The following is a 23,464-nucleotide window of genomic DNA, read 5'->3' as shown; positions in this document are numbered from 1 at the left end:
CCCTAAGTCTTTTCTTGGATTCCGAATACTCCTGTCCTTCCCAGTGGAAATGTTCCCTCATTTCATGCAAAGTTTCCCCAAAAGAAAAATCCTCAGGGGAGAAGCTGAAGGAATGGATTCTTCAGCATCAGAATCCTCATAAGGAGGGAAAGAATATTCCTGATTGGAAGAAGAAACAGAGGAAACAGAAGCCTGATCAGAGGAATCAAGAGATATCCTGCCTAGGCCTTTTGTCTGGAGGGGGATGAGAACCCCTAATCATAGTAAGTAAATCCTCCGCCATCTTTAGTAACTGTTTCTGTGACTTGGGAGCTGGTTCAGAAGAGGCCTGTGTAGAAGTCGTTGATTTTGTAGGAGTCTTTGCCTTTATTAGTAGCTGAGTAGGCCTGAAAACCCCTTCGGAAGCCGGTACCTGCACAGCGGCTCCGGACCCATCCGAAGGAGCACTGTCCGAAGGTCCTGCAACAGGAATATTTAAAGGCCTGGTTGGCTCCTCATGAGAGTTCGCTTCGGCCGTCGGTTCTGAAATGGCCGACGACAGGGGCTGCAAAAGCGCCTCACTGACGACTGCCGAACCTGAAGCTGGCTCCAGTTGTGCGCTATCATCAGATTTGGACCTCGGAGGCCTGTCTTTATCCTTGCGACGTTTGTGAACTCCGGTAGCCGGAACCGTATCCGATGACATTTTGTAATTAAAGTGCCTACCGAAGTAATGAAAGGCAAAATCGTACCTTCGCTTAATTGTACGTTGATTGAATCTAGCACAAAACCGACAACTAGCTACGTCGTGGTCAGGGCCCATGCAAGGAATACAGTAAGAATGAAAATCCTTATGAGGTATTTGCTTCCCATATGAAATACAATTATTAACTTTTTCTGACATCGGCGTGGAGCAAGAAAAAAGTTTCCCCAAAGGGGTACTTAGCTTTGAGTGGAGAAGAAAATCTTCGGATTAAAGTATATCAGTAAAATTCGTCCGGAGTCAGCCGACCGGCACTTGCGAAATGCTATCACCGCACGGCAAGAAAGACTGGAGAAGATGGTGTCGGCTATCAGCTTTGTACTCCCGGCGCTCTGATGTCAGGGAGCATGGTTGAACAGCCGACGCCGGACCCAGACTTTGGGATTCTGGCCGACCGAGGGCTGCCTGCCGGCAGGGGAGAACCCTACATTCATGACTGCAACAGTGAAACACTCGAACATCGGCTCCGAACCCATCAGTGAAGAACGAACGGCGAGATTGAACAACTTCACATCTGCCCCTTTATGAAGTCTGTAAAACAGGCAAATCTGGGGGGGGGGGTGCATTCATTAGGGGTCTACAGAAAGTTAATTTTGTAGTACCACAGCAACACTGAACCCCTGACAAGGAACAGCAGCCTTATTCAGATAGTCTGTTACTGTAATTAAAGGATGGTGCTGAATATATCTTACAGCAATTGTGATGGTAAATACTGGAGTGCCACAGTTAGCAAATCATGCTGAGAAGAAATAGACAAGATTTCCACGTATGATCAAAAGCATTCTTACAGCATAAATGTTTTATTTCAAAAAGGCAACTACATAATGCTTTTAACAAATTTAAGCAATTTAAAGGGGTGCAGCGTTCTGCATCCTGAAGTCTATAATAGTCTTCTACGCAGACTAACTTTAAACACAGTACAGTCAACAACTACATTAAGGCTACAGAACTTGATATGTACTTATTCTAACTGGAGTACCCTGCCTCCAATTCCTTACTGGGAATCCTAGCTAGTACTTCAAAGCCAAATTGTCAACTTGCAACTATACTTAGTTGTTCTTCATTCTGATCTCTGTCTTAACTGTGGATTATGTGACTCAACTAACAGTTACAAGCTTCCCTTTTATTTTTTCAGTTTACATCTTTTTCTCTTCTCTACAGTCCTTATTAGAATTCCTCATATCTCATCCCCCCACTTCCTCTAATTCATTATACTGGTACCTATCCTGTACTCTCTCACTGTCTCCAAACTCAATATACACCACAGTAAAAAGGCCTTGTAATTCTAAGTCCTTCCTTTCTTTCTGCCATATTCAACATTCTTCTCTCACACTCATTTCCTTCATTTATTCTTTTATTTATTTTACATTTGTTTACCGGGCTAATCCAACTGGATACATGTCCATTTTCAGTAGAGGCCCGGGGAGATAAACTCCAAAATTAAGCTAATAAAACAGTACAGCAAAACTAAAAATTTTTTGAAATACATTGTTGATGGGGATTTACATCAAAAGGCTAACTTTAAAGCAATTGACTACAGAGTTTAACAAAACAATACAGTACTATTTACATGGTAAAGGGTTAGACATTCATCATAAAGTAGGTTAGGAAAGAAGTAAGAAATGAAATAAATGCATTACAGTTGATTAATAAAGTATATCTCTAAGATAATAAAAAAGTTTGCATATATACACCTAAACAAATAATACTCTCAAAGTAAAAAGACTGTTACTCTATATACAAGGTGGAGCAGTAGTGCTTACAGCTGGATGAGTGTTACAAAGTACATACTCAAATGGTAGTTCCCTGAGAAAAATTAGACTTAAAATTGGGAAAAAGGGGAGGATTACTAATCCTACTTTAAGGGTAATGGGAGAGAGGTAAACAGTAACAATGTACTGGGGAGTGTTAGTCTGGGTTAGTACATGGTCATAGCCATTGTGTCTTTAGTAGAATTTTTAGTTGCATTTTGAAGAGTGGTAATGATGATAATGATGCAAGTTTGCTGGGAAGCCTATTCCAAATCTTCCCCACAGAATTAGAGAAAAGAGAATCACCTGCTTTGCTGTGGGATTTCTGGATGGTAACCAGAGATTTATTTGCTGAGCAAAGGGTAGTAAGATTTACATAGGGGGAGATAAGGCTACAGAGAGTAGGAGTATTACTAGGATGGTACAGAATCTTATGGGTGATGGTGAGTTGTTGAAATATCAGCTGGTTTTGCAGTTCTAGCCATCCCAGCTGTTTGAGTTTTAAATGGAGAGCCTGTAGCAAATCTGGCAATGTTGTTATAGGATGTTGCCAGCTTAATAAGGTTGCTTTTGGAAAGATTAGTACAAATGGGGGCGGCATAGAGGAGGGTAGAAATCAGATGGGTATGGGCAATGGTAGTTCTGGCTTCAGGGGTAAGGAAAGGTTTTATCCTATACAGAGAACCAAGTTTTCTGTTTAGTGATTTAATAGTAGAGTTGATATGTGAGTCAAAGTTAAGGCTGTGGTCAATTATTGCACCTAAGAGTTTGGGAGTTGGGTCAGGAGCTATGACAGTACCATCGTTGGATGTAATGGAGACATTTATTGGGGAGGATTTTAGAGTTAGAGTAAATAGCAATAGTTTTGTTTTTTTGACATTTAGGAGAAGGCAACGTTGTATGAGCCAGTTTTCAACTAGGTTAAAAACTGTTTGGGTGGTGGATTGGAGTTCTGATAAAGAAGAGGCATTACAAATTAGTGTGGATTCATCTCCATATTGTATGCAGGTAGCTAGAGGAAGATTTATACTAAGATCATTGATGAAAATGGAGAAGAGGAGAGGTTTAAAGTAATAGTTTTTTTATCAAGTAGTACTGAGTTTTGGTGGCATTTCTCAGCTGTTTAAAGTTTTGATGATCAATTGGGTTTTTAGTGTTTCTCCAATTAGACCAGATTTTATTTCTTTGTAAGATTTGTTGCCTAGTCTCTTTAGTGAGCCATGGAGCTGCTTTATTTCTAGTTCTTATAGAGCGAGACGGGGCATGGAATTCTAAGATTTGTAAGAATTTGGAGACACTGTTTCCTCAAGTGGGAGTTGTTTTAAGGGTGACCAGTCACAGGCTTAAAGCTCTGCTTGGAAGCTTGCTGGATTATTTTTGTTCCGGGGAGTTTTAAAGGTAGTTTGGTTGTGAATAAAGTTTTTTTGTTTGAGTATATAAGTAAGTGAATGGTCACCAATATCGTCAGGAAGGGTACCAGCTTTATAAGAGAGGGGATGACTATTTACTAAGATCCAGTCTAACATACTCTCTGTTACTGGGTTTATGGATTCTGGTGGGGGTAGTGATTGTTTGGGAAAAACCATAGAGGTTTATGTGGGCTGTGGGTTTGTGTGAGGTGCAGGTGTTCCAGTCTATATTAAAATCACCAAGTACAATGGTTTCTTGTGGGAAGGATACAGAAAGCCAGCAGGGGATATTTTCTAGGATGCTGATGTTATTGCCTGGAAGTAGGTAGGAGCATATTATGTATATAGATTTGCTGGCATTAACCTGTAGCTTGGAGATAAGGATTTCAACATTGCTATCTAAAGGTGGTTGTACATTTAGTGAAGTAACCTGTAATAGAGATGTATACAGAATTGCTACCCCACCACCCTTTTTGGTTGTTCGGTCTATTCTTAGGATACTATAACCAGGTGGGATAATTTCATTGTCCTTTATTACTGGTTTGAGCCAGGTTTCAGTTAAACAAAGGATATCAAATGAGTGTATGTCTAGTAGAGCATGTAGTTGGCTAAAATCCGTATGTTGAGATGTGCTATAAGCAGAGAATTAGGGGTTCTATTGGGAGTGAATGGGGTAGAGGGATGAGGTAGGAGGGGGTTTATAGGGGTGTTGCTGTTTGGTCCTGGGTTGGGATGAATGTCACCATGGAGGAGAGGATGTTGTTGATGAGTATAAGTAGGCTTCAGTAGTTTACAGAAAATATATTGTGATTTCCTACACTGAAGGAAAGTAATATAGGCTCCCCTATGATATTTAGGTGAGAGAGAGGTTGAGGTAGATGTTATGATTGAATGGCTTTGGAAGGTTAGTTGATTTAAAAGTAATGTTTGTTTTAAGGGATGATGGGAACCAGTATAATGTAGGTTTTCATAAAAGGTAAGGATATATAGTGTAGATAGAATGGATACCTCTGCAAGTAAGAGAAACAGATTTATAAGTTATTGGTTTGTGGGTTAAGGGCATGGTGGGTAAAACCAAAGAATATAGTCAGAAGTGTAGCGGCTGGGAGTGAGAGTCTAGTGTGATGTAGTATTCCAGAGGTGGTAAAAGTATTCCTAGTATGGGAGTGGGTTTGTAGGTATGTGATGTACAATAAGTTGTTGAAAGCTATTGGATAGCTATCGAGGGGGTGTGGCCTCAGAAGTATAAATGTAGGAGCACTGGGGGTGGATGAGATTTGGGGGTAGGGGAGCAGAGTGAGCCCTCAGGGTGAATGGAGCGGGTTACACCAGGTAAAGGAAGATTCTGCAGAGCCAATCTGTGAGCAGCAGTTTCCGGATCGACTCTGAGTAGTTAACAGGTAAGTGGAGTGTGATGATACAACTGTGAGGAGGTAAAGGATAGCAGAGTGGAAAATAAGAATATAATGTAGTTAGATGGAGGGAAAAGAAAAAAGTAAGAGCAGTGTAATACAGCAAGAAGATTAGAAAGAGGTCAGGGATGAAACAGGGAAAATATACTGTGATGAAATATGGGAAGGTGGGGTAAGAGAGTAACCCAAGGCTAGATTAGGGTGTCTCCTAATGGGCAGAGAGTAAGGTACAGCAAGAGGTATCTGTAATGAAGATAGCTGGTAGAGATGGTTCAGATAGTGGATTCAAAGGAGGGAAATAATCAGTAGCTTCAGGGGTAGAGAGGGGGTATGGCTGCTGGCTTCCTGGCTCAGTAGCTTAAATGTATTCAATACTAGGTAAATTACAAACAATTAGTTCAGCTGAACAGTTAGGTCTAGGGTAGAACATACTTTCTTATTCCCCGTGGTAACTGGGAAACTGTACTAGGGTGGCAGGTTTCTTTGGCCAGACGTTGCGGATGACTGATAACAAAAGAAAGGGATCCTTAATGACCAGGCAGGTCCCTTAGTGCAGGATAGGAGGTAGAGCGCTGGGAAGATTGGAAAGAGAAAAAAGTACAAGTTAGGTGTTAAGGCAACAATAATGTCTTCTTTGTTACTTAACAAATCAGTGTGAAAAAACAGTTAAAACAGTGAATAAATAGCACCTTGTCTGTATACAGTAGCTAAGAATGCTAGGATGTTAATCTTAAGTTAGCTTTAAAGATAGAGTTCTTTCCCATTAACATAATTAGACCTATACAGATAGTCACAAGGATATCAAATGAGCAAGCAGTTTTATGCAGACATATGGGACTAGTGAGATACCATTTATAATTAAGAGCAATAAGGAGTAGTAGAACGTAATATAGATAATACAATATTACTCGGTATTACTTAAGTGAGATAGATGGCAATAGAAAAATACAACAAATCATTGTAGGTCATGATGTAATTACACAAACATGTGTTGGACAAGTTCTCAACAATAAGGTGGATGTAGCTGCCAATGTTTAATTAGCGACTGCCTTCCTCGCTGAATCTCTGTCGCCTTGCTTTATGTCCCAAATGTTCTTTTTTCAAATTGCGACTGCCTACACAGGTCAAACGCTATCTCTGCTTCCTAAATTGGTTTTTATAGTTAACTTTTCACTTTTTATAGTTAACCTTTACTTAATCTCTGCTTCCTAAATTGGTTTTTATAATTAACTTTACTTGTGGTTTTACCTGTATTCAAGGCTGTTACGTTAAATGTTAAATAGTGACAGACTTGTGAAAGTTATTTACTCTTGCGACTGCTTTATTATTTGCCTGACGGCTGTTCACTTGTTACTTTCAATAATAATTTAGGCTGTATAGTTAACTTCACCAGTGGTTTACCTTTATTCAAAGGCTGTTATGTTATATGTCGAACAAGTGACTAAGACTTATGAATGTTTTTTATACTTGCAACTGCCTTATTGGTTGCCTGATAGCTATTAACTCATTATTTGGGATATTTTCACCACTCTGTTTAATTGGTTGTATGATAGCTGCCTTGATTTTGTTGTTCAATGTTTTATTCAAATAGCGACTGCCTTCCCAGGTACACGCTATCTCCGCTCCCTTGAATTAGGTTTTGGCCATAAGGTGCATAGATAATTGTACTAGAGGTTTCTTCCTTTTCAAAGGCTGTTTTGTTTAAAATTAGATAGCGACGGACTTGTGCATGTTTTGTTACACTTGCGACTACCTCTACCAGATGTCTGAAGGCTGTTTAGCTACTGCTATGGGATGTTTTCACCACTTTGATGCATTTTGCTGTTCATTAGCTGTTTAGAAGCCAGCAACTGTATTTATTTAAAACAATGTGCTTCCCTACACGTGCTCTGTAGAACGCTGCTTGTGTGATATTGTCTATTAGACCTTGCTCTACTTACATTACTAGAAAATGTAATATATGCTCATGCCTTATCTAGCGTTACTAGCCTCATTTACATGTTCTACTGCCTCTATGTGGATTGTATAAACACACTAGCCTTCTATGTAGACTGTACATACATACTAGTGTCACATATACTTAGTAGCCTCCTCCTTACAAAACTATAGTAGAAGATACAGTAATAGTAGATGAAGTGCTTCTTAAATGTTACTAACTGTGTTTTTGTTCTCCATCTTTTCTCTCCTCCAGCTTTTTGCCCTGAATCTTTTCCCCCTGTGTTCTTGCCTGGGTGGATATTTGGACCTAACTAGGGCCATACTCCCTATTGCCAAGGAAATACTCTCTGCTGCTTCAGCTCCCTTCGAAGACAAAGTATACCTAAGAGACTCTATAAGAACATAAAGTACGTACACCTGCTAAGCTAGTACTACTGTACTCTAGCTCTCCTACCAGTAGCAGTATACTCCCTGTCAGGATTGCCAGCAGCCAAACCCACTCTACTATACTCCTCCATCTTCCATACTTCTCACTGCTCTTTGCTACTATTGCCCCCTTCTCCTTCCATCCCATTAGTCCAAGTATTACACTGGTGAGCCTTGGATTCCTGCATAGTCTACTAGTACACACCCCTTCTCCATTCTTTCTGGACTTAGGGTTTACCTCACAATTCTCCTTGTGCTAGAAGAAACTCTGACCCTAACTACTCCCTCTTCCACTCCTTTAGCCCACTCCTTACACTCTGTCCAGACCCACTCCACCTCACCTTCTACTACTTACACTTCACTCTTATTGCTTCTCTGATAGTCTCTCGCTCATCTTCTGCTGTTGTTGAACCCTGCTCCGGCCTCAAGTGGCTCACTCCGCTCCCCTACCCGGACCCCAAATCCCACCCGCCCCCAGCACCTCTACATTTATCCCTCCAACAATCCACTCCCACTTCCATTCTACTCCAATCACTACTCAGTTCTCTAACCACACCTTCCCTCCTTTCCCGCCAAAACTATTTCTCCTCCTCATTCTAATCTAATTAACCAATCTTCTAATCTAATTAACCAACCTCCTCATTCTAATCTAATTAACCAATCTTACTCCATTCCCTCTACTAGACCACACCCTCTATAGCTAATACCACTCTCCTTTCACATCTAACAAATCATACATTCTCTCTATATAACACTATCTTCCTTACACCAACATCAATATTCTATCACTGTGCTACTGTTACTTTTCAAAACATGCTCTCTAAATATTCCTCCATCTTCCCTTCACTATTACTTCTCCTCTCCTTATCCTACTTACACCATCTCTCCCAACCTACTATTTGCTTCAACTCCCATTCCTTTCATATAACTAACCACCACAATTCACCTCCACTACAATCATACTCTCCCATTTCCTCCTATCTTTATCACTCAGACAACCTACTTCTTTTTCGATTCAAACTTATCCCCCATCACACAATCTCAATTCCTATAGGCACCAGCAAATCCCTACACTTCACAACAAACCCCAATCTCACAACCCTGCTATTAACATTAACCTAAACTATTACATACAACACCTGATCAGTACTCTCTTATCAGGTGACATCCATCCCAACCCAGGCCCTGCCACTTCAACCAGCACAACTAAATCCTTACTATTCACCTCATTAAACTCACAAAGTATCGTTAACAAAGTCCCCAACCTTCATGCTTGGCTTATACACAACAAACCTGACATCTTGACTATTTCTGAGACCTGGTTGAAACCACATATTAAGGACTCAGAAGTAGTTCCCCCAAACTACTCCATCATAAGAAAAGACAGACCTCTCAAAAAAGGCAGAGGTGTAGCCCTTATATATTCCTCCTCCCTAGTAGTTTCCCCCTACAATAAACCTATCCCACACTTCAACAACGCTGAACTTCTCCTTACTATATTACAAATCAATAACCACAAACAAATATGTATAGCCTCCCTCTATATCCCTCCAGGTGACAATATCTCTACACTTGAACTTATCCTCTCTTGGCTATCCAGTAACATTAGCAATGAAACCATAATCCTTGGAGACGTAAACATTAACTGGACCCTTACCCAAGCTCCTTCAAACAACACTAATATCAACCTCTACCATTTCTCACAACTGATAAACGTGCCTACTCACCCAGCCAAAAACCCCTCTAATGGGAGTATACTGGATTGGATCCTAGTCTCCCATCCCCATTACTTTACCAAAAGTGGCATCCTTCCCGACCCACTAGGTGACCACTTACCCACCTTTACCCACCGACTTCCAACTATCCTTCAACGGACCCACAACATCATTACTATCCGCAACCAAAAAAACTTCAACCCAATAACCTTTTCAAACTCACTAAATGCTGTAAATTGGACATGTCTGAAAACATTACCTCTAGACAACGCAGTCTCATTCTTCAACTCTACATTCTTAAAATTACTAGACTCCCAAGCTCCCCTACAGACTAAGAGAATAAAAACCAAATCAGCCCCCTGGCTATCTAAAACTACTCTATCGTTCATGAGACAAAGAGACAAAGTATGGGCACACTACCAAAAACATAAGACAACCCCACTCTTCAACGAATACAAACTGCTCCGCAATAAAGCTAAGAAACTTATCTCTTTCGATTGACAAAACTATTTCTCTAAACTCCAAAACCAAAACAAAAACAACCCTCAAAAATTCTGGAAAGGAATCTCCACTCTCCTCCACCCCAGCAAACCAGATACTCCTACCCCAGATCCAAATGCTCCAGAACTAGATTTAGCCACCCAATTTAATTCCTTCTTTATTGACTCTATTTCAAAACTAACCTCTTCATTCTCCACCTCCTCCCCATCTTCTAATACCCCATCACTCACCCCCACAATCTCTCAATCAACTCCCAATTCCCAATCCACCAATACCTCTTCCACACAAATTCTACCCTCACCCATACCACCCCAAAATCCAACACCACACAAATGCACTATCTTCACTTTAAATCCCATCCCTACTACTACTATTAAGAAACTCCTCCAGAAACTGAAACCATGTACCAATGCTCCTGATAATATCCCCTTACTTTCTTAACATAGCTGCCGAAAGTCTGGCCTACCCAATTAGCATCCTAATTAACCGCTCCCTACTAGAAGGCACTGTTCCCCAAATTTGGAAACAAGCCTTTATTATACCATTACACAAAGGAGGTAACAATACCACAACCAATTTTAGACCCATAGCCATCCTGTCCCCCATTTCAAAAATCCTTGAAAAATGTGTGCAAATCCAACTCCTCCCTCATCTCCTAGACAACAACCTTATAACCCCCACACAGCATGGCTTCAGACCTAATCACAGCACCATGACTGCCATTCTCTCTTTCCTGGAAATAGTAAATAAAGCCCGAGACTCTGGACAAATTGTTTCCACCTTACTCCTCGATCTTTCCAAAGCCTTCGATACTATCTCCCACAACCTGCTCCTAACTAAACTCTCTAAACTCTACCTATCCTCCTCCTCTCTGAACTGGTTCTCCAGCTATCTCTCCAACAGAAAACAAGCTGTAAAATGGAAAAAAGCAACTTCCTCCTTCCTAAACACCCCAACCGGAGTCCCACAAGGCTCCATATTGGGCCCTCTTCTCTTTAACATCTTTATCAATGACTTCCACAAATCTATCCCCTTCTCTAGCATTATCCAATATGCAGATGATTCTACTATCATCTGCTCTGCCTCTTCTATCCCCACCCTACAAAAACTCACTCAAGACACCTTCTCTGCCACAGAGCAATGGATGCTTTGCAATCATCTAGCTCTCAATGCCACCAAGACCAAATTAATGTTATTTACTCCCTCCAAACTCCCTCCCGCCAACATAAAATCACTCTTAGTAACCAGTCAAAACAACTCTCCCCTTGAAATAGTGTCAGAGACCAAACTTCTTGGGGTCCTTATTGACAACCAACTCAAATTTAATTCCCACCTACAAAAGAACATCAAAAAAACACATCAAAAACTTGGCATGCTATATAGACAAAATGCCTACCTCACACCTACCACTAAAATTGCCCTAGCTACTTCCTTCCTCATTCCCTCCCTCCTCTATGGTGCCCCACTACTTACTAATCTTCAGTGCTCCTTAAAAAAACAGCTCACCTCTTGTTATAACAAAATTGCTAGATTCGCTACCACCCATAAGTCTTCAACTCACCACTGTCTCTCCCTCCATAAACTAAAATGGTTAGAACTTTCCAACTATCTTGCTTATACTCAACTAAATCTAGCCCACAAGCTTATTCTAAACCCCTCTAACTGTCCCTCCCTCTCCTCTGCCTTTAAAATGCACCATCCAAATAGAGCTCTAAGGTCTAATAACCAAAATCTACTAGAGGTTCACAAACCAAATCATCCCCCAGGCAAAAACCTCCTTTCCTTCAGCCTTGCTCGCCTCTGGAACTCCCTACCACCAAACATCCGCACTACTTCCAACCACTCTGCCTTCAAGAAGTCACTTTTCTTACACCTAGCATCTCAATGGGAATGCTCTTGTACCCACCCCACATAACCAACTCTACCTTCCCTGTACTAGCACTCTACTCTAATTATCTACCATGTCTGTTCATTAAAATGCATTTACGTTTTTTGCTTTTATTCCCTCATTAGCCTGTATCAAGATTGTCACTGTCAAATGTTAATTACATTTACATTTTGTTTTTGTTCTTTTATAGTATGTACCTTTATATTTACTGTAATGTACATTTATTTTCTTTTTGGTGCTCATGCTCTTTTATTGCATGTGCCTATATATTTACTGTAATGTACATTTATTTTTCTTTTTGGAGCTTTTCTCCCCAGGACTCCATTGAAAACGGGTTCTTCAATGGCCCAATGGACTATCCTGGTAAACCAACTGCAATAAAATAAAAATAAATAAATAAAAATAAATAAAACGGCTACTTGAATTGCGTCTCCCACTGAGCTTTGCCAAAAGTTCTTTGCCCAAACCACCTACTCTCCTTAACAAAAGTATAGCTGCTATGGGCAAAACAAGCTCCGTTGCCCTATACCTTAATTAAACTATCCCTACAGAGTCCTTGCTCAGTCTAATTACACTCAGTAAGCTTGCCCCTTTCTGCAGGTGGGTCCTGACTATATTCCTTTTATGGAAGGATTAAAAGCAGTGCTCCGACCACATATATCCCAAATAGAAGCTCGAATATAGTACCTAAACTAAGATACACAAAGGCCTGTACAGAAAAAAATGTGAAAGCACCCATCCGACTGCTTATTTAAGTGCTCCTGATAACACCAGTTAAAGTATCCTTTTATTTAGAGTAAAAAAGACCACCCAGCATCAACTGTATAGCAGGATAGTTAGAAAGAGTCTTTCCACAAATGATCGCATTTTGAAATAAGCGGTACTTGCTTAAAGGAAAAGTGGCCGACAGGAAATAGTAGGCAAACACTGTTACAATAAGGTCAAAATACACCAGCAAAGTATTTAAGCACTCATGATAAAACAGTGAAAGTATCCCTATATCTAGAGTACAAAAGATCACTCAGAGTCAACTGTATAGCCAGAACGTTAAAAAAAGCCTTTCCAAAGACTATCACTATTATAAAATAAGCAGTACTCACTTACAGAAAAGTTAACCAGCAGGAATCCTAGGCAAACACTAGTGCATTAAGGTCAAAACACAATAGCAGAAATTATACGGATGCTTAAAACAGTAAGGTTATCAAGACGCCTAGGTGAAACGCTACTACAATAAATGATGAAACAGCGAGTGGTAGGATGATGAGGAGACCGCATAAAATAAAACATTGCTATCTGTACTGTTTGATTAGCGGAAAACAATTTGAGGCCTAGTACGTTCTTTCTTAAAGCCATGCGTTGTCAGGAACCCCACTATAATAATAACATTGAAACTATAGTGTATAAACACTGTGAAAGTGCAGCGTTTCAATACTAGCAAAGCGGCATACTAGAAACCCACGTGGGAGGCACAGCACAATTCAAAATAGCTGTTTTGCACGCCTTTAACCTACAATCAGTTGTTTTTAACAAAGCTCATTAATATCCATCATCTTTTTAGTTATTTATTGGCTTAAGCAAATATTATTCCACACAGATTCTTCTTTTTTCAGCGAAAAACTTTCTCACAATAAAAACAGCAATATAACCTTTCAAATCTGTACATATATAATAATCACATTACTTGGTATTGAGAGCTTGGGCTGAATACCATCCCACACATGTCAGTATGGAGAGCTTATATTATTATTGTTATTAAATAAGAAGGAAAAAATATATAATGACAATAAAACTTACAATAGAACAGATCCTCTGGGGCCTGGGACACGCAACAGCCAGGCAAATACAGGAGTGATAAAGATGGCGCCATAACCATTCAACCCCATTATATGCCCTTGGGGCAGGATATGAGGTGTAAGGAGGAGGAGAGAGAGAAAGGAGCAGACAGGTAGATTAGGGAGGGGCTATATGCCCTTGGGGAAGGATATGAGGTGTAAGGAGGAGGAGACAGAGAAAGGAGCAGGCAGGTAGATTAGGGAGGGGCAAAGAACCATATATAGTAACCTAGGAAAGGTAGGTTACCCAAGGTAACATAAGTATAAATGAAAGAGAGATGAAAGTACAGTTTTGTACCTACCATAAATGTAGATGTTCGAGGATTCCATTGCTGCAGTCCTGACTATTGGGTATAGTCCGCGTCCCAGTCGGCCCGAATACCAGAGTATAAGGCTGACGTCGGTCAGGGCGCATTAGACTGACGTCAGTACGTCAGGGTACTAATGCGCATGACCGACGTCATATCCTCAGTCTTTTCTTGCCCCAGATGTCAGAAGATCCTAAAAAGACAAGTCCCAAAAAACCTGCACCAAAAACATGTACAATATATATACAACAATATATACAAAAATATAAGCATGAAAACTCACCTACACAACCACCCCTAAATACAGAGGGGAAGGAGGGAGGGTAAATTGGACTGCAGCAATGGAATCCTCGAACATCTACATTTATGGTAGGTACAAAACTGTACTATGTTCTTCGTCTTCCATTGCTGCAGTCCTGACTATTGGGTAGAATCCCAAAGCAGAGGTAAGGGAGGCTGGCAAATTATAAAGAAGTAGGAGCTGACAACATGCCTTGCAAAACAGCTGTGGCAAAACCAGCCCTAGACTTAGAGTAGATAGGAAGGTGATAATGCTTAGAGAAAGTATGCACTGAACTCCAAGTAGCTGCTTCCAAAATATCCTTAGTTGCCGCCCCCCTTAGAAATGCTGTTGAAGTGGCAGTAGCCCTAGTGGAATGAGGCCTAATCCCAGCTGGAATCTCCTTGCCATGATGGGAATAACAAAATGCAATGCAAAAGCCAATCCACCTAGAAATAGTTTGTTTTGACACAGGCTTGCCCTGAGAACTCAAAGCAAAAGAAACAAACAACTGCTGAGACTGCCTAAAATCCTTAGTCCTGCTTAAATAATAACGCAATTGCCTGTGAACATCTAAAGTGTGCAAAATCTTCTCCCTTTATTTTGAGGTTCTGCAAAAACGTAGGCAAATGAATAGTTTGGTTTAAAGCCACACTAGAAACCACCTTAGGCATAAAAGAAGGATTAGTACGTAATGATACCCTATCCTTATGGAAAATCAAAAAGGGCTCTACTGCCATAAGGGCCTGCAACTCAGACACCCTTCTTGCAGAAGTAATAGCCAGCAGAAAAGCAGTCTTCCATGACAAGTATTTCAATTCAGCAGTAGCTGCAGGCTCAAAAGGTTGTAGAGTAAGTTTTTCCAACACAAAATTGAGATCCCAAGCAGGAGTAGGAGCTCTACGGGGGTCTTATATTCTTTGCCCCTCTAAGAAACTGCTTGAACAAAGGATGCGAAAACAAAGGTGGGTCACAATCATAGTGAGCTGAAATTGCTGCAGCATGAATCTTTATGGAAGAGAAGGACAAACCTTTGTCCAACAATTCAGTAAGATATTGAAGAGCCACACTCAAATTAGGCTCAGAAATCTCCAAATGCCTTGCTGTACTCCAAAATAAAAATCTCTTCCATTTTTCTGCATACACTTTCCTTGTACTAGGTCTTCTAGCTTCCATAATCACATTTAAAACTTGTTGAGGAAGTTGAGACCTGCTGTGTTTCAACACAGAATATGCCAAGCTGTTAGATGAAGAGAGTGTAGTTTGACATTGAGCAGATGACCGTCCTTCTGAGATAACAGATGAGGAATCAGAGGTAAAGGCCATGGAGGCTTCTTTACCAGACTCCAGTAGAGGGTACCAGTGTTGCCGAGACCAATCTGGAGCTATCAAAATCATCCTTGGCCTGTCTTGTCTGACCTTTAACAGTACCTTTGGAAGAAGAGGTAGAGGTGGAAAGGCATACACATGAAGGTTTTTCCAACTGAAAGACAGAGCATCCACTTTCCAAGCCGTGTGATGAAACCCCTTTGTGCAATACTTTGGCAGCTGGTGGTTTAGTGGAGAAGCGAACAGATCTATGTCTGGAGTTCCCCATGACACTGTCAGTTTCTGAAATACATGAAGATCCAGTTTCCACTCGTGGGGATCCATGATTTGTCTGCTTAACACATCTGCTAAGGAGTTCTGTGCTCCTGGCAGAAACCTTGCCTGAAGAGTTAGTTGCAGGCTTAGCGCAGTCTCCCATAACATCATTGCTTGCCTGCATAGAGGATAAGAATGTGTTCCCCCTTGCTTGTTGATGTACCACATGACAGTTGTGTTGTCTGTTAGAATCAACACCTGCCCTGGAAGAAGTAACTCCTTGAAAGCCATTAATGCAAACTGGACTGCTAACATCTCCTTCATGTTGATATGTAGATGCTGTAGTCTGGCAGGCCACTTGTCTTGTATCCACTTTCCATTTAGATGAGCTCCCCAAGCAATGTCCGAGGCATCTGTCGCCAAGATCTGACTTGCCTCTGGCCGGGTCACAGAGAGTCCCTTGTTTAGGTGACATTCCTGAGCCCACCACAAGAATTCTTTTGAAGGCAAGGTATTATTTGAATGACAGTGTCCAAATCCTGGCAGTGCTGTGTCCATACATTTTGAGATACCATTGTAACTTCCTCATATGCAGTTTGGCATTGGGAAGCACCAGAATACAAGATGCCATGAACCCTAATGCTTGAAGGACTGTCCTTGCAGTCAGCACGGACTGATGAGATAGTTGATGGAAGTAAAGTGACAGACTCTTTTGTTTGTCCGGGGTTAAAAAGGCCATCTGGGCTGCTGTATTCAGTCTCACACCCAGAAAGCACATGTCTTGAGAGGGTACTAGACTGGACTTTATTTCGCTCACAGAATACCCTAGGCATGTTAGCACTGCGATAACATATTCCAGGTGCTGTAGAAGAACTTCCCTTTCTTGAGCCAGAATCAGGCAGTCGCCCAAGTAAGGATAGATTTGAATTCCTTGAAGCCTGAAGTAAGCTATCACTGGAGCCAGAACCTTTGTGAACACTCTGGGCAGTAGATAAGCCAAAGGGCAATGCAGAGAACTGATAATGAGAATTTCCAGTTCAAACCTGAGATATTTCCTGCAACTTAGCCTTATAGGCACATGAAGGTAAGCTTCTTTGAGATCTAAAGTTACCATCCAGTGATTTTTGCCCAGCAGAGGTAAAAGCTGTTGTAACGTCAACATCTTGAACTTGGGAATGTCCAGATAAGTGTTGAGGATAGATAAATCCAAAATTGGTCTCCACGTGTTTCCCTTCTTTGGTACAAGGAACAGGCGAGAATAAAATCCTAGGCCCCTTTCTGATACAGGGACTGGCTGGATGGCCCCTATGTGAAGTAACTGCAAAACTTGCTTGTGAGCCTCTTTTCTTTGTTGAGGAGGAACGCCTGGCATGCCTTTGAAAGGGGGCATTGTATGGAAGTAAAATCTGTAACCGTGGTGAATGATATCCAACACCCATTTGTCTTGAGTAATTAAATCCCAGTTTTCTTTGAAAAGAGACAGTCTTCCTCCCAAAGGAGCTGCCAAACGTGAATCTGCTGGCAGCTGAAAAGGCAGGTCATTGGGTCTGTTTACGAAAGGACTGACCCCTGCCCTCACCAGAAGTCTGAGCAGGAGAACTCCCTGTTCTAGGCCTAAAAGAACCTTGAGCCCTGCCCCTACCACGTCTAGACCTACCCCTAGACTGAGAATCATAAGCAGGATATGTCCACCCCTTAGCAGGCCAATTTCTACTAAACTTCGGTGGCTGCACCTGCAAAAAATCTTTAACAGTTTGCATAGACTTAGCTTTGTCCTCCATTTTCTTTAAAACTGCTTCCACAGGCTAACCAAACACATCAGACTGTAAAGGAGCATCCAAAATCCTTGTCTTAACATGCTCAGCTAAATTCTGATCCTTCAACCAGGCATGCCTGCGAAGAACAGAACTGGTAGCAGCCACCCTCGAGGAGGCCTGTACAGCATCAAAACCACATTGCAAAGAATGCTTACCCACTTGTTCAGAGACATGAACCAAATCCAGCAACTCTTTACACTCAATACCTTCCGCCAAAGCATCCACCTTAGATTTCAATTGTGAAAGGAGATAATTCTGATATTTTAGCATGTGAAACTGACAATTCAAAGCTCTCATGGCTAGAGTGGAAGAAGTGTACACTTTCTTTCCCCACCTATCCAAAGCCCTTGCCTCTTTATCAGTGGGAACAGGATTTTTAACCACAGAAGCCTTTACCCCCTTAGGCCCTTGAGAAATAGTTTCTGGGTCCGCCCTAGGACTCTTAAACAAATATTTATGAGCTTCGGGCACCCTATAATACCTATCAGGCTTAACAGGAGCAGGAGGCAAAGAGTCAGGGTTCAGGGAAGCCTCTGCAAAAACATCTTCCACCACATTCAACACAGGAGGAATAGCTAAAGGCCTATGCTGGGGTAAAAACAAGAACTCCCTAAGCCTTTTCCTGGAGTCAGAGTAATCCTGGCCTTCCCATTTAAAGTGCTCCCTCATGGAATGCAAAGTCTCTGAAAATGAGAAATCCTCAGGAGGAGAAGCTGTAGGGTGGAATCATCCACATCAGAATCAGAATAAGTAGGAAAATCCTGCATATCTTCCACAGAAGATTCTGAAGCCTCTGAACACTGTTCAAAACTATCAAACTCCGGTTCCACCCTAGGCCTCTTATCAGGCGGGGCATAGAACCCCTAATCATAGTAATCAAATCTTCTGCCATTTTAAGCATATGTTTCTTAGGAACAGAACCCGAAATGCTAGGAGAAGCCCCCACTGAAGCTGAAGTAGGCCTACCTCTCAAAGAAGTTTTGGCAACAGAAGGAGAGGCCCTAACTACCTTGGGAAGAGAGGGAAGAACAGTCACCTGAGAAGCCCCTCAGCCTGGCCTACCTCCTGAGAAGGCACATCCTGTAAGAGTAAAGTTTCTGCCTGGGACTCTATGGAAACTCCTGGCAAAACCTCCGGCTCCACTGAGCCTTCTAAAGAACCGACGTCCGGGACTGCCGGTTCCTCAACCCTAGGCTTCACAGTTTTATCCTTGCGCTTCTTGAAGAAGCGGGCGCCGGAGCATCCGACGGCATTTTATAATTGCAACGCTTCCCAAACACTAACCTGGCACAGTCTAACCTCCTCTTAATAGTGCGCTTTGTTAAACCTAGCACAAGAGCGGCAACCAACAACGCCGTGCTCAGGCCCTAAACAAGGTATACACAAGGTATGATAATCCCTATGAGGTATCTGTTTCCCACAAGAAATACAGTTATTCACTTTTTCTGACATCCGTAAAATACTGAGGCAAGAAAAAACCAAAATGTTCCCCAACGGGGTACTTAGCCAACTCTGTTTCGGTCTGAAACTCCGGTTTCGGAAATATTTCAGTACGCCAACCTGCACTCGCAAAACTGCTTCTGCATCGGACCATGCGGCAAAAAAGACTGAGGATATGACGTCGGTCATGCGCATTAGTACCCTGACGTACTGACGTCAGTCTAATGCGCCCTGACCGACGTCAGCCTTATACTCTGGTATTCGGGCCGACTGGGACGCGGACTATACCCAATAGTCAGGACTGCAGCAATGGAAGACGAAGAACATCAGCAAAAATGGTGTAGAGTAATGGAAGGGAGAAACAGAAGTTCAGTGGTACAGAGGTCTGAATAAGGAAGAGGTAAGAGGTTCCCAAGCAGGTAAAGGAAGATTCTGCAGAGCCAATCTGTGAGCAGCAGTTTCCTGATCGACTCTGAGTAGTTACAGGTAAGTGGAGTGTGATGATACAACTGTGAGGAGGTAAAGGATAGCAGAGTGGAAAATAAGAATATAATGTAGTTAGATGGAGGGAAAAGAAAAAAGTAAGAGCAGTGTAATACAGCAAGAAGATGAGAAAGAGGTCAGGGTGAAATAGGGAAAATATACTGTGATGAAATATGGGAAGGTGGGGTAAGAGAGTAACCCAAGGCTAGATTAGGGTGTCTCCTAATGGGCAGAGAGTAAGGTACAGCAAGAGGTATCTGTAATGAAGATAGCTGGTAGAGATGGTTCAGATAGTGGATTCAAAGGAGGGAAATAATCAGTAGCTTCAGGGGGAGAGAGGGGGTATGGCTGCTGGCTTCCTGGCTCAGTAGCTTAAATGTATTCAATACTAGGTAAATTACAAACAATTAGTTCAGCTGAACAGTTAGGTCTAGGGTAGAACATACTTTCTTATTCCCTGTGGTAACTGGGAAACTGTACTAGGGTGGCAGGTTTCTTTGGCCAGACGTTGCGGATGACTGATAACAAAAGAAAGGGATCCTTAATGACCAGGCAGGTCCCTTAGTGCAGGATAGGAGGTAGAGAGAATAGAACAGATCCTCTGGGGCCTGGGACATGCAACTGCCAGGGCAAATACAGGAGTGATAAAGCAACTCCTAAAGATTTCTTTCCCTAACTACTGCATAAAACGTTAAATTAACCTACAACTTTTTTACCTTTATTTTCATACATCAAATGGCTTTCCATCACCAAGCAAACCAACACATTTATCTTTCACTCAGTTATACTTTCCGTACATTATTCCAATGTCAGTGTGGATGCACACTATTTTAATTTTGCATGGATTTACTAAAAAGAAAAAACAGGTTTGTTATTAACATGTTTGGCATTCTGTAGTCATGCACCTGCAACTAAATCACACAAACATGAATTTATGGCATATTACAAATACAAGTATCACTATATAATCAGAAATGTGAACTTAATTACTTCAGCTATATAATTTAAAATGTACTAGAAAACTGTTATATAACTGTATATATGCTTAGTTTCTTAAGCCACTGCTTTATGATGACATAGTGAAAATCATGGTACTGCCTGTATACTTCAATGGACTTCTAATCTTAATAGGTTCAGCCTTACTGGAATGCCAGATCAATACTAAATAAATGAATAAATAAATAAATGCCCACCTGCTGATGTCATTGGCATCTGCAGCCAGTCATCTGCTTGTTCATTATTATAGGCATGCCTAGGGCTGCTGCTACTCCACTGAGACCTGGATGAATGGGAGAAAGATGGTTGAAAAGGTAAAGCATTCTGCCCACGGCGCCTGCTTTCCTCGGTCAAAGCTTGCTCATCTGCAACACCTTTAAAACAAAATTTCAGTGGAAACATTTAATTCTAAACGTAGTCTTGTACTAAACTCAATTTTGCTTTAGTAATTTAATCTTAACCTCCTATCTTGGTAGCTCTGTATGATGGTCACTTGCCTTTACATACCCCAAAATCCAATTATGTGAATATGGTGACACTGTACATGTTATGACTAAATAAAAGAAATGCAAACAAGTATTTATATTCAGTCTTCTAGGTTCCACATGAGCGGCTACCGCAAAACTGCCACAGTTCACAATCAGATCAGGGTGAACATATACAGACCACACAGCACCAGTCCTCATACCAGTGGGTACATTACTTTGAAGGATTAAGTTTTCTGAAAATCCAGGACTGTCAAAGTGTTCATTCTTGCATCTACACAACAAAAATGGATGGCAACCAAAACCCAACAGCCGTTACAGCAATAAATTACAGTTAGAGATGACTAAAAGCTATAGGAGGTTATCAAGTGCCATTTCATATTCCATGGTGAAAAATACGTAATATTGTACTAAAGTATTTTAATCTAAGAACTTATCATAAAGAATATGGCTCTTGCACCTAGTCAACTGGCTGAAGTTAACCTAGTTATAAAAGAACAAAAAAAAAAAACAACTGAACTACAAAGATGTGAGTAGGAAAAGAACAGGTGATTTACTGTAAAAGCAGACATTTGAGAAGAGTTAACTAATTGCAAATCACAACATTAAGTTTTTTTTCCAATTTCTTGAGTTTTAATGGCCCATCTGGGTTTCTAACCCAGGTGAAGGTTAACGATGGTCTAGAGGCTGCAAAGATACTAACTTAGGTGGTATGAAACTCATACATCTACCCAGCATGGGCATGCACACTCTCAAGGCTAATCCAAATGCATGGAGAAGTGTGCTAGCAGTAAGCCAAATAAAAACAGTATATGATAAGTCAGTTATAACAATTCATATGACAATAAGATTCCACAAACCTCACAAAAACTAAGTGGGTTATAGCTTACACAGTGACCAATGCAGAAGGGATGAAAAAGGGAAGCTTCACTCTGGCAAAATCTGCTCTGGTCCTAAAAATAACATCCAACTTAAAATGTTTAGTGAAAGTATTAACAGGACCAAGCAGCCTCAAGGACAAAACTGGTATCCAGACCCTTGCAAAAGACACCGGAGAAGCCAACTGCCTAGTAAAATGTGGCTTTAACGATGAGGACAGACATTAATCATCAAAGGAATTCCAGCTGGAGATGGTTTGCTTAAAAGCAGCCAAACCCAAAGTCATGGGATGAAAAGAAACTGCTCAAATTTGTGAATAACTTTAGTTTTGTGTAAATATAATCTGAGCTGTCTATGAAAACCTGAGGTGTGAAGGACCTTCTCACTGACATACTAAAAAGTAAAAAAGAAGGAAGATGAATAGACTGATTAAGGGACAACTAACTGACCACCCTGGGCATGAAAGAAGGATTAGTATAAAGAGTCTATATGAAAAACTAAAAAGGAGGAATACTGATGACAGCCTGGAGTCCAGGCACACTCCTGACTAAAGAAAGGGCCAAAAGAAGTCTTCCAAGTATAATGTTGTAAGGAAGCTGTAAAAGCAGGCTCAAAAGCAGCCTGGGTCAACTTCTCAAGTACAAAACTGAATTCCCAAGAATGCAAAATAAGCTTCCCAGGTGGCCTGATATGAAGGATACCTTTAAAGAATTACTTGACCTCAAACCTAGAAGCCAGAGGAGGATTCAAGGACAGACCAGCAGAAATCTCTGACAGGTGAGCTATAACTGCAGAATATCCCAACCCAGAATGGACCAGATCACACAAATGACAGAACCAATGGAAACTCTATACTGACAGGGGATCCTGATAGCATGAGAGGCAGCAAAAAGAAAACATTTCATTTCCATTTGGACATGTATGATTTTCTGGTAACGAGTTCCTGGCCTCCTTGCAGAACTCGAAGCACATCCTAAGAAAAGAGGTGCCTAAAAGGGATCAAAAAGTACAGTTTCATACCTACCATAAATGTAGATGTTCGAGTGTGCATACAGCTGCAGTCATCACACTTGGGTTATCCTGCCGTCAGGCGGGTCCTCGGTCGGCCGAATTCCAAAGTCTAGGTCCGGCGTCGGTTGTCGTCGCTTCTTCCCTGACGTCAGTGCGGCAGGGGTATAAAAGAGGCAGCCGACGCCATTTTCTTCAGTTTTTCTTGCCCCAGATGTCAGGTGCCCCCAGAAAGGAAGGCAAAACATGATGTTATGCAAACATATATAAGTAGATAAATCAAAACAGTAGTTGCAAGCAAATACACCATAAAGGAATACCCCAAATAGGTTGTATGGTAAAGGTGTTTGTCATAAGCTCTGTCCTAAGTGGGGATGGAGGGAGGGTAATCTGGACTGCAGCTGTATGCGCACTCGAACATCTACATTTATGGTAGGTACAAAACTGTACTATGTTCATCGTGCATACAGCTGCAGTCATCACACTTGGGTAGAATCCCAAAACTAGGTAAGGGTGGCTGGTACTAAGCGGAATTTGGAGGGGCTAGAATGCCCTGCAGGACTGCTGTGG

General features: G+C 41.4%; 1 protein-coding gene across 1 annotated transcript in view; it reads right to left on the bottom strand.

Annotated features, from left to right (window-relative positions):
* DNAJB6 (DnaJ heat shock protein family (Hsp40) member B6) overlaps nt 1–23,464 on the bottom strand; it is a 982,130-nt gene that overhangs the window by 144,845 nt on the left and 813,821 nt on the right. Inside the window, exon 7 of the mRNA XM_044065582.1 lies at nt 20,720–20,896. Coding sequence (XP_043921517.1) covers nt 20,720–20,896 — 177 coding nt within the window. The remainder of the gene's footprint in view (nt 1–20,719; nt 20,897–23,464) is intronic.

This window comes from Protopterus annectens, chromosome 3.part0 (assembly GCF_019279795.1).
Source record: "Protopterus annectens isolate FY-2018-M chromosome 3.part0, PAN1.0, whole genome shotgun sequence".
In the NCBI taxonomy this organism is placed as follows: domain Eukaryota; kingdom Metazoa; phylum Chordata; order Ceratodontiformes; family Protopteridae; genus Protopterus; species Protopterus annectens.
This window is presented reverse-complemented; position numbering and strand designations above follow the sequence as displayed.